Source organism: Fistularia commersonii, chromosome 1 (assembly GCF_037954325.1).
Source record: "Fistularia commersonii isolate RoL2024-O1a breed Wild chromosome 1, RoL_Fcom_v1.0, whole genome shotgun sequence".
Lineage (NCBI taxonomy): Eukaryota > Metazoa > Chordata > Actinopteri > Syngnathiformes > Fistulariidae > Fistularia > Fistularia commersonii.
In genome coordinates, this window is record NC_141284.1 from 17,732,377 (window position 1) to 17,744,557 (window position 12,181).

Consider the following 12,181-nt stretch of genomic DNA (forward strand, 5'->3'; position numbering starts at 1 on the left):
TTGAGTTTTAAGACTCAGTCTAGTCTCAGCCTAGTCTCAGACTAGACTGAGACTAGGCTTAGACTGTGGATCTTACATCTAAAGACTTTGAAAAGATTTGGAAGAGACTCGTGGAAAACTACAACTAGATTCTTTCAATAAGTTTTTCTACCATGCAATGTTTTCCCCCGGTATTCGCAGAGCCTATGCTATTTCAGTCCATCGCTTTTCCTTTTCCATCACCTCCAGCGCCACCATCACCTCCTCTTTCTTGTCGGTCGATATTGATCGGAACGTCCTTCGACATTCATGTTCATCCATACTGCAAAGAAATATGTCTTTGTCGCCAATACAGCACTGGTGATTGTTTGTCTACCAGGGTTTCCTATTACAGTTTTGTTGGAGCTCATCTATTGGTTGTTCATTGTTGATTGTTATGTCACTGTAAGACTGAAAGACTTGCCATACCATCAGACACATTTGATATTGTCATGAGCCCGAAAGAAAAAGACTGAGCTACAACTGTAGACCCAAGACTGTAAGTTTACCACTTTATACCTAAGGACAGGATGCGTCGGATGCGCTCAAGTAAGATTCTTGAGATTTCCTTCCAACTTTTAGTTTTAAGTCTGAAACTGTGAAAATCAAAAAATGTAATCCTATGTCATGTTGTTGGACTTGTTATGTTAATGAGATGTTTAACAGAAACTAGGTTCAATTAGGTTGAAATGTGTCAATGGGAAACCTGTTTGATCACTGGAACTGAGGTCTGGGCGGTCGTCAGTTGGCCTGGTTTCGAAGGTGGATCTCCCCAGGTGGTTTGGAGGGTGAAGGTAGACCTAGGGACTGACGGTGACTATCGTCTCAGCTTCAGTCCAACTTAATAGGTAAAGGGTTTCTCTCCTTTGTTCCACGCGATCAAAATTTCAGTTTACCGATTCAAATTTTAACTCAGGTAAGTCCCCAGAAGTTACATCTAACAACACCCCCATCAACATACAAACCCCTAGTTTTAGTTTTTTTCCAGTTCCTGAAAAACAGCTCTCACTAACATTACAAGCCCAACAACTTTGACTTGCCCCAAAGCAAAGAGGAAAACTGCCCACTCCCTATAGTCCAGTCAAAGTGAAAAAGCCTCCCAGATGAGGGGTGAAACATCTTCAAGGGAAGAAATTCAAATTGGGTTGCCTTGGATGATTTCGACAAGAATCTGAGAATCTCCATAGACACAACTCTCATTAACGCGAATTCTTTGGTGCTTTGCTGACCTTCGCTGTTAAAGTCCAACCTGCTGGCAGGAAACGGAGGCCTATCGGTTCTTTATGGCTCCGATTGAACCTAAATGATTGCAGATCAAAGGTCTGAACGTGCGGCGGAGATAAATATAAAGAAGCAGCACCTGGCCTTTTTTGTAGTCTGAAGCGGAGCAGCGGCGGCAGGATGTTTCCCTGCGTGTGTGTGGTCCTTATTTTTACCATGGGGCAAACAGACGGTATGTAAATCATTTAAATTTTATATTCTTAAAGAATTCTATGTCATCTAAGGGATTTCGGGGGGGAATGAAGACTTAAGTGCGATCAAAAAGTGAAGGTTTGTTGTTGTTTTTCCCTGCAGGCTTCACATTTACGGATCAGGAAGCCAAATTAAACCAGGTGCTGTTCCTTCCCAAAGTCTAGGCGTCGTTTTCCTCCTTTCTGTGCATTTCCATGTGTACTTTCTGCAGCTTTTTTGGGCCCATGTTTGTTTCAATAATATATTTTCCCAGATCAAAGCATTATATGCTGAATTTTTGGTGCTTTTTAAAAGTAATGTCCAAGCCTGTAAGATTTTTTTTCTTCATTTCTTGACAATTTTTTTCACAAGGTTTCAGCCAGTATCTGCATTTCTTACTTTTTTATTTGTTTGGTTCGATTTGTTGTTTTTTTTTTCTTCCTAGATGATTTAATGCCGATTTTATTTTTGAGCGGCGTCAGAAAATTGTTTTTCATTTTCAAGGTCATTTCTTGCTATATCTTTAAGCTGATTTCTTTGGGAGGTATTTTGCTACTTTTCAGGTGATGTCCTGTCAAATTTTTTCACAGGACAATAACTTTCACGATAGTTTTAATAATAATAATAATAATAATACATGGGATTTTTATAGCGCTTTTCATGACACTCAAAGACGCTTCACAAGTAAAAAAAAACAGAGGGAACAGAACATACACAGAATTATTGGGAAGAAGTCCAAATTGGAGAGTGTGGCGATGAGCGCCAGTCCAGGGACAAGCTGGAGGGGCTTCGCCGGTGTGCAGCTGAGTGTCGTGCTGCTGTGAGGAGGCAAGTGTTGGAGCTGGATGTCGGAGATGGATTTTTGGTGGAGGGAGAGATGGTGGAGCAGGAGGAGTTTTATTTTGTTTATTATTGAGCTATTGAGCCAAAGATAATTCTTTTTTATGTTTGACTTCATTTTTTCCCCATGTAAACTTTTCAGATGATTCCTAGAACTTTCCCCCCTCGTGCCCCATCTTTGTTTTTTGATAGAGGAAGTTGCTGGTCCTCCTCGAGAACGGTCAGCAGCGGAACAAAACTGAATACTTTGATCAGACTGCAGGTGTGTTTTGTTGTCTGGTAGGACGATGTCCAGGCTGATTTTGATCCTGATTTGCTGCCGCAATCTCATCCTCCCTTCCAATGCCCTGACATGAGCCCATCTCCCACCGTCCCCACCTCAGGTGACCCCCGACCCCTCCATTCTGTTTTGAAATCACTCTTGAGAATATTATTAAGAATTTATCATTTCCATTATTGTCGTTTGACCCTCAACATGCCTCGAGACTCGGTTCCTGTTTGCTAACCCAGCTGGCTGTCGAATAGGACAAATCCTCTGTTTCAATCGAATCAAAATCTATGATTTTTTTTTTTTATCCAACAAAATTAAAACTGAACATTTCTTACATTTTGTTCCATCAGTAAAGCATGCCAGTCTCAGAATGAACTACCATTCAGGGATCAAAAGATGAAGAAGAAAATATGGAAACGTGATAGCAAAATGGTGAAATAAATAAATAAAGAGGCTTTAAATAAGAAGCTGCAACTAGATGCATTTTTTTTAGCTGGATATTGCCAAATTTAATGTGGAAAAAAAGAACTGATAAACATTTAAAGAAATATTTTAACATCCAAGACCAATATTGGACCAAAATACATAGCAACGATCTCCTTTGATTATTTCCAAAATGTGTCAATTTCTTTCAGATTTTCTTTTCTCTCAATGTCCTTTATTTTCTTTCCTCCTGTCACAGTCGAATACGTCAAACCGGCAGACGTCAAAGTCATCGCCGCCTTAGGAGATTCCCTGACAGTGAGTCAAAGACAAAAGTACAGAATTTATCTATTTAAAACAAACCTGGGCATTGTAAGGCTCGCGGGCCACATCCGGCCCACCAAACTATTTTCTTTGAATATTTTAATAAGTATTTTCAATCAATATTGAATTTGGAAACTTCTTGTTTTTTCCTTTTGTTTAATTTTGTATTGATGATTACATCCAAAATAATGTCAGTACATGTATATGATCATTAATGATTTTAAAGTTGAAATAAAATGGCAGAGAATTTAAATATTTAAATTGCAATTTTCATTTTGTTCAACTTACATAATACCGTGTTGGCCCGTGCATAAAAATTAAATAAGAAATATGGCTCGCCAGCCAAAATAATTGCCCATCCCTCGTTCAAAGGAATAAACAATCTCTCCAACCACAGAATAAAACAGCTCCTTTCGAAAATTGTTTTGTGCAAAAAATCAGATTAATCTAAGGAGACAAGATACACAAGGAAATGAAAAATAATGGTTATCACCCATCGTCATTAACCTGTAATATTTTTCTGTTGTGTACCTTTCTCCTTGGTCGTGTATGTGCTCGGCAGACAGCGGTCGGTGCCGGAGGGTCCACCATTTTAGCAATTCCTTTTGAGTATCGGCAGCTGTCCTGGAGGTAAATCCCACTGCTCAACACATTTGACTGCCATTACTTTTACTACAACATTAATCTTGGCCTCTTAATTTGTTAACTTTTACTTGCACAACTTATGAATGGAGAAGGTCTTTGATGAGTTCATTATTTTTGCAGTATTGGGGGATTTAAGAATTTCCAGAGCGTCATCACACTGGCCAGTGAGACCATTTTTCTATTTTTTCTTTTAATTAGAATATCTGCAACAGTTGAAGCAGTTATCCTGAAGTTATGGCCAGATGACGAGTAGAGTCCTCCTCCTTACTTCACTTTTGATATTCCTCCTTTGTCCCTCCAGATATTTTCAAGCTCTTCAACCCTGCCCTGTTGGGCCCGGCCCCTAATGCAACACTTCATGGAAAACCAGCGACTGTCAATGAGACGGGCTTCAACTTTGCCGTTACCGGCCACAATACACTGTGAGAGACATTTCCTCTTCACCACAAAACTTTATTTGTGGGAACTGGTTTTACACAATACAGAATACAACTAAAAAACTGGTCTAAATAAAATAGCCAGCCAATACAAAATAATGCTCATGGCATGAATGTCTTAAATATTTCACTTTATAAATTAAACAAGTATGAATGCCCTCACAAAAATGTTTTTTTTGTTTGTTTTGTCATTTGTCCAAAAGCTTTAGCGACCTCTGGCACTTGTTTAAACTATATATATAAATCCTGAACTTTACTATTTCAATCAAATCAAAGGCAGACGAGTTATCCAGGAGTTAAACGTTACAATCAAAGATGAATAAGTGAAAGAAAGAACGAAAGGTTGGAAAATGGTTTGTTGTTTGATGATTTCATTCCACATGGTTTCCATGAGACAAATACAGGAGATGAGACTGTAGGGATCATAGTTCAATATATCCAACCCGTCTAGTGACTTGATTATTACCTTGTTATTTCATGATAATGTTTTATTGAGCGGGATATTATTCTGCAGAACCCAAGCTGTGTGTTTGCTTGATATGCAGGAACATCTCCGACCAAGTCAGGCACATGATTGAGACCATGAAATCATATCCGGTGAGTCCCCGCTGCCGCTTTCCTTTCTCCCCTCAAATGAAGCACAATTGCGTTTTATCCCCTCCTTTTGACACAGAGCTTATTTTCCATCAGGGTCTGAGCTTCCATGACGACTGGAAGGTGGTGACAATTCTGATTGGCATGAACGACATTTGCGATTATTGTAAAAACAAGGTTTGTTCTTCTTTGGATTAGCAGTACCAGAAGATATTCTTTAAAATTAAGGAGTTTGACTTCTTCTCCTTTCGTCTTTTCCCTTCAGAGGTTGCCGCAGCGAATCAACCTTCTCCATCTAACCCTATTCTCTATATCCTCCTCTCTTACACCAACTACCTTCATATCCTCTCTCACTACATCCATAAATCTTCTCTTTGGTCTTCCTCAAGACCTCCTGCCTGGCAACTCCAATTCCAGCATCAGTCTACCAATATATTCTCTATCCCTCCTCTGACCATAAAAACATTGTGAGCAAAACAGTTTGAAACACAATTTTTGAGTAGCACCTACCTGTGTGTGTGTGTGTGTGTGTGTGTGTGTGTGTGTGTGTGTGTGTGTGTGTGTGTGTGTGTGGTAGATTTGTTTACAAGTGTTTCCAACAGTTAGTGTGCAAGTTTTTGTCTGATATGTTTTCACATCTAGTGTGAGTGTATGTGCTCAGGTTGTTTATGGACATATCCATCAGTGTGTGTGACTGCTTGTGCACACATGTGGACATGTGTGTGTGTGTGTGTGTGTGGATGATGTGTTCATTGGTGCATCCTGTGTGTGTGTGTGTGTGCATGTGTGTGTGTGTGTGTGCGTGTGTGTGCTTGCATAATAGGCGTGATTATTTGTGTTGCCACCATTGTTTGGGCTTGTATTTGTAGTACGTGTGTGTGTGTGTGTTTACTGCTTAGTCCTTTGTCAGGAGTCTCTGGATAAGCAGGTCAGAGATTAATCTCCCCAGAAACTCAAGACTTGATGAGACAGAAAAAAAAAATCCTGCGTCTTCAACTTCAACCATTTACCAAAAATTAAAATTTACAACCACCAAAAATGGAAGACAACAAAATAAATAAAACAGGAAGTCCCAGATGGAGGATTTTATCATCTTCTCCATCTTCTCCATCTCAGATTTGCTCTGTCTTAAAGTGACAGGGAAATGATTACAAGAATCTCATTTCATTGTTGACACACCTTGTTATTGATAAATCTATGTCAGTCACTTTTGCTCAATTATCACTTTAACAGATTTGATATCACCGCAATTTAATTGATAAAAAACGGTCATCTCATCTGCAGACTCTCTTCTCCCCTGACAACTTCATCCACTACCTGACGGCGGCCCTGGAAATGATGATGGAACAGGTGAGACGCTGCGTCAGAACAGCCCACTGTTCGCCTGTTCTCCAGACGGGAGAACCTGCCACTGCAAAACAACAACAAGAAGATAAAGAACCAGCTCTGTGCACCTAAAGGCCCTGCGACCATGTCTTTGTGTGTGTATGTTAGTGTGTGTATGTGTGTGTTCCAATATTTTTGTGTTTGTGCGTGTGAGCATGCCTGTGTGTTTATGTATGCTGGTTTTTATATGGTTTTGTGCGCGTGTGTCTGTATGTTTGTATATGTGCATCACTATGTATATGTATAGTTTTAAGAGTTCAGTGTTTGAGTTGTGTTCTAACAAAATGTTGTCTTTGACCTAAAAATTCTGATTTGATAGCCCCCCCCCCCACTGAATTCTGAGACATAAGATTGATTATTTCAAATTATTTCGCCACCAGCCACCCTGAGATTAACACCACACAACTAACAACATGGTAAATATTTGACTCAATCTAGTCTGAAATCTAAAGAATACAAACTTACATTAATATCGTGGAAAATTAGTTAACATGAAATCACCTCTTTCTTTTCTCCTTCCCTTCCTCAAAGATTTGTTTGATAATGAATTCATGTTTGTAGTGGTACGTGTGTGTCAGTGTGGGTTGTGTGTTGGTTTCAGATGCCGCGGACCATTGTCAATGTGGTGCAGATTCTCCCCATGAGGCCCCTGAGGGAGGTTCAGAGGCCGACCATTGGCTGTCAGCTACAGAAGTAACTCCTGATGTTTCAGTTCAGCTCTAATAGTCAACTGCATCTTTTACTTTTAAAACCAAAAGGCTGTTTCAGTCAGTTTTCTTATTATTAAAATCACAGTGAAAACTGCGCTGCCGCCCCTTGTGCCCATAGCAACAACTACATGTAGGGATTGAAAAGTTACCTACCTTGTAGATTTGAGTTTAAGCTAAAAAGAGCCAATTGCTGCTCACAACGTCAGGGTTAATGAGAGCTAAGATTTAATATAATAAAATAAGATCACGTAAAGGGGAAATGTTTAAATAATTGGCAAATATTGCCCAAAAAGAAAGAAAATACAAGAGAAATGAATGACACCAAACATATGACTGATAAATCAATATATTAATCAATCTATTCATATATGTTGTGGTTCTTTTCACCTGCTGCATGTCCAACATTTAGACTGACTTTATTATCTGATCATTTGCCTTGACCCGATAATCCAGCGGAGAGATAATCTGATAATCTGATGACAGGAAATTCTGCTCGTGTCTCACCAAACCCGAGGAAAACTCCACCGAACTGGAGGAAGTAGTGGGGATTAACTACCAGTTCCAGGTGAATCTCTGGTTTACACGGCAACTTTTTGCAGTTTTTGTTTCCTGCCTCAAACACAAGTGTGGTTTCAGTTTAAAATTCAACTTTTACTGAGATACACCGACAAAAGCAGCAGTCTTTGAGGATGATGTCCTCACATGGATGCAATTCATTTTTTAATGCATGATAATAGCACTAAACTATCGTGGAGTTTATTTTTGTAGCCTGCTGTGGGAAGTGGGGATTTAAATCTCAACATAATCAAATTGACGCTGCCTAATTTGCAATATCTGTTTGTCACAAGAGCTAATTTGGTTAAAAATCCACACACACACCATTACACTTTATATATTGATGAAAATGCTGTTATTGCTGAGCTGTTTAACTGAGACTTTTGACTAATTATTTCCGGTGATGTTGCCTTTCTTTTTTTTTTTTTTTTCTGTTTTTTTAGAGGAAACTGGAGAAGTTCCTGGAAGGTGATCGTTTTTTCAAACAGGACTTTGCCGTCATTCTGCAACCATATTTGGAGAGTGCGAGTCCACCAAGATTTCCTGTAATGTAGAAAGACACACACACACACACACACACACACACACACACACGTGCGTTTGTGTCACTTCCTCTCTTCAAATCACAACCCACACATGGCAATGAGGTTGAAGATGTTTCACTGTGAATCAGTCTATTTAATGGGCTGATAATTCTGTCACTTTCTGTAACATAAGAATGGTTCCATCGATCTGAGTTTCTTCGCACCCGACTGCTTCCATTTCACCCTGAAAGGACACGAGGAGCTTGCCAAGGGCCTCTGGAACAACATGGTGAAGCTTTTTTTTTTTTTAATTTTTTCACATTTCAGTGTCAAACTATGACAATTTAAAGTCATTTACACTAAAAATCGATTCATCCGGGATGGCATTCAAAAAGGTTACCGTCTATACAAAAGTGATACAAAATAAATGACAAAAGGCACTGAAAAAATATTTTAAAAACTGAAATAAAGGACAAAACCCACTCCTTAAAAACCAATAAGTCAAAGAATAAAACCCAATTGATGTTATTCTTTTGTAAAAATATATGTCAATATGTTCATGAAAATAATATAAAAATAGTTCACTTGATGTTATTAAGAATATTATGACTGCGACTTCTATGCGACTTCTATTTTATCTTAATTAGAGGACGTCGATAGCTCGAAATTGACGTTTATGTAAAGGTTGGTTTTAATCTTTATTTAGGTTCCGTGATATTCCAAACTTTACTCCCCTTTTTTTAAAATCAGATAGTAGATGATGAAAGCTTCATTCGGTCGATTCGTTCTAGTTCGGCGTTCACTTCCACGCAAATGAACTATTTCCTTTCCCGTCCAGTTCCAGCCGGCGGGCAGCAAAGAAAAGATCCAGACTTTCTCCAAACCGGTCAAACTCATCTGCCCCCCCAAGGTGCTGTGTGTGTGTGTGTGTGTGTGTGTGTGTGTGTGTGTGTGTGTGTGTGTGTGTGTGTGTGTGTGTGTGTGTGTGTGTGTTCACGTACTCATGTGTTTCCATGACGTAAAATAAAATTATCAATAATATAAATATGTATCCTTTAAGTGTATAAAGCGTGTAAAAATATTTTTATTTTATTTTTTTTATAGGATCATCCCTTTATTTACAGTCGACCCCTGTCTGGATCTGCGACGGCGATGAATCGTTTCTCAATGACGTCACTCCTCCTAACCTTTGTCCTATTTCATTGTTTTTAACTCTTGGTTTTAACGTATTGTTTAATTTTTCTGTTCGGGATTTAAGGTCAAATTTTGCACTGCGTGTAGGAGTTTTTTTTTTTTTGCTTTATTTTTCGCTTCACGGTGGCTTCCTTGATAAGCGTCTGTGCTATCCGAAGCACACGGTTGACAAAGTATGTTTTACTTCCTGTGATTTTCAAAATAAAGGTTCCCTCTTCCTGCTAATATATTATAACACGTGTTACTTCATGCAGGCCGCAATCTGTTTTTCTGGGAGGTTTAAAAGGGTAACATTCAAAGAACATCTTCGAATGTAACTGATAAATCCTTTTTGCTTTGACGATTGTTTTCAGAAAACAAAAATGTAATGAAAAGTATTACATCTTGAAGGTGCAGAGGCATCCCCTGAATTTTGATTTCAAGACGGAACACTAATAGTAAGTTTAATAATGATAATACTGTCGCGTTTTGGTCAGGGAAACCCCCGTGTGACTGTAAAATGTCTTTTTAATGAGTAATAGCTGTTGTTGGCCATGCAAGCCTGCAATATAACTAACTGTTCCCGCTCAATTCCAGGTTAAAAAAAAATCCAGAATTTCTTGCGCCCTAAACCACACCCCACACCATTCCCAGCAACCCCAAAATCACACAGAAAACAAGCATCGACATAAATCCCAACACTCGTGACTCACTTACTCACTCACTACATTTTACTGAAGGCACCATACTCAATACTCCAGGACAATGTACAGACATATCTATATACACAAAATACAGATTTAAAAGGAACAATGAACATAAAAAAACTGACGATGTGGTTAAAACACACACATACTATATATATTTATATTGTACTGTTTTAGTCAGGGTGACGGTAAAATGTCTGTTTATTGAGCAATAACTGTTTTTGGTCACACAAGCCTGAAATACAATAACTGTTCCCTCTCAATTCTAGGTAAAAAATAAATCCAGAATTCATTGCACCCCAAACTACACCCACACCATTCCCAGCAGGAGGATTATGAATTGAATACGGAACTGAATCGGTAGCCAGTGGAGCTGTTGTCGGACAAAAGCTAAAATCTGGACAAATTTATGAAGAGATATTATGAGGCAGTAGTCCAGACAGGAAGTGACGATTAATGTTACGAAGGTAGAAGTAGGCAGAGTGGGTCATGTTATTGACATGGAATTAAAAGAGTAGTGTACTGTCAAGGATGACACCTGGAGGTACGGTGAAATGGAGGAGTTATCAAGTGTGAGGGAAAAGCTGATGGCTTTGGATAAGGTGGATTTAGAACCGATAAGGAGAACCTCAGTTTTGTTTCTAGAAGGTTTTAACAATGTATACATTATAAATTTCTGTCGCTTTTAATTCAAAAGTTCTGCACATTCCCCCACTATGGTATTCAAATGTCTTTTTGTATTTGATATAATCAATGTAAGCGGCCATTTTATAGGTTGTTGTGTGACACTGCGACGATAGTAGTCATATCAGTGTTGCTTCGGAATTTTATCTCCTACATCACGTGTCAAACTCAAGGCCCGAGGGCCAAATGTTGCACGCCACATCATCTTATGTAGCCTGCGAGAACGTCTTAAAAGCTCTGATTGTGTTAAAATGAGTAAGTCAAACACATGCATTGACCATAAACTACATTTCCCGCAATTCATGTTACCCTCGAAGTGACGGCGTCCCGCCATTGGGTCGTAGTGTACCCACATCAATACAATTTTTAACAAATGGAATAAAGAAATACAAATGATCCCTAAATGTCCAGGAAGAGAAAATTTGATGCAGATGGAAAGCTGTTTCAAGATTGGAATGCATATGTAATATTTTGGATTTGAATGAGTAACAAACTCAGAGTTATTGAATATTAAGGAGTAGATACATTTATTTTACATTACATTTGGTTACATTTAGTTACATTTATACTGTAACCATTCTATGTGGCCCTTTGAGGGCAACCAATATGTGGGCCTTGGTGAAAATGAGTTGACATTCCTGTTCTACTTAGTGACTGTATGTAGGAAAGAAAAAATATATTTTTGAGCGGGTATTAGCAAACAAATAGGAACACCTCAGCACAAGATAACAAAGCAAATAGTCTTGTTTGGGCTGCCTCCACCTTCTGCCCTCTCATCGTGTGAAAGTACATCACGGGTTGGTGCATCACATGTGCACCTGCACAGTACACATACATTATACACCTCTGGCTTCCAAGAGTCAAACTACAGGAGGCCGGAAAAGTTTGGAGTGCTGAAGCAAAGGATGCTGGGAAGACTCTCCACAGTAAATACATTTTAAAGTAAACCACTTTGTTGTTAAATTTTTTTTTGTTTTGTTATTCAATGTATGCCGCAGGGAAATGGACAAAATACAGTGTGAAGGACAGACAATCAATAACCATCAAAAACATATTGATAACATTCGGTTTGATAAAATAAAAAATAAAAAATTAAAGCATCTGAGAAATAGTGAGATGACTTAAACGCACACTGTCCATGATCATCTGACACAATATCAAAATAAACATTCTACTCAATTATTTGAATTGAAAGTTATTCTAAACCTGTCACATTTTCTTTTTTTTAATTTCAATCCTTAACTTAATTACCAGTGATTGAAGCACACCTTCTAGTATTTCATGTAATTCTTTTATGTGGGTGATTTTTAATTACTGTTCTCCTCGGTGAATTCAGTTTCTTTTCCTTTTTTGAATGCCTTTTGTTCTTCTGTGGTCATCTTTAAATACTAAAATACGTGGCTAAAACTTCAAAAGAATGTCTTTTAGGGACGTCTTT

General features: G+C 38.5%; 1 protein-coding gene across 1 annotated transcript; it reads left to right on the top strand.

Annotated features, from left to right (window-relative positions):
• Window positions 1-1,411: 1,411 nt before the first annotated feature.
• Window positions 1,412-9,586, top strand: LOC147237667 (phospholipase B1, membrane-associated-like). The gene is made up of 16 exons (XM_086154078.1): window positions 1,412-1,471; window positions 1,594-1,631; window positions 2,594-2,693; window positions 3,264-3,322; window positions 3,891-3,958; window positions 4,094-4,137; window positions 4,275-4,395; window positions 4,956-5,007; window positions 5,101-5,181; window positions 6,289-6,354; window positions 6,992-7,083; window positions 7,584-7,665; window positions 8,099-8,200; window positions 8,373-8,468; window positions 9,018-9,089; window positions 9,284-9,586. Exons 1-16 carry the CDS (start codon window positions 1,420-1,422, stop codon window positions 9,389-9,391), a joined length of 1,233 nt encoding a protein of 410 aa, XP_086010204.1. The 5' UTR covers window positions 1,412-1,419; the 3' UTR covers window positions 9,392-9,586.
• The last annotated feature ends 2,595 nt before the right edge of the window (window positions 9,587-12,181 follow it).

Excerpts from the sequence above, each read along its gene's own strand:
- LOC147237667 (XM_086154078.1), top strand. The coding sequence starts at position 1,420 with ATGTTTCCCTGCGTGTGTGTGGTCCTTATTTTTACCATGGGGCAAACA. Across the intron at positions 1,472-1,593 it reads TACCATGGGGCAAACAGACG|GCTTCACATTTACGGATCAG; the intron begins GTATGTAAATCA and ends TTTTCCCTGCAG. Across the intron at positions 5,008-5,100 it reads AGACCATGAAATCATATCCG|GGTCTGAGCTTCCATGACGA; the intron begins GTGAGTCCCCGC and ends ATTTTCCATCAG.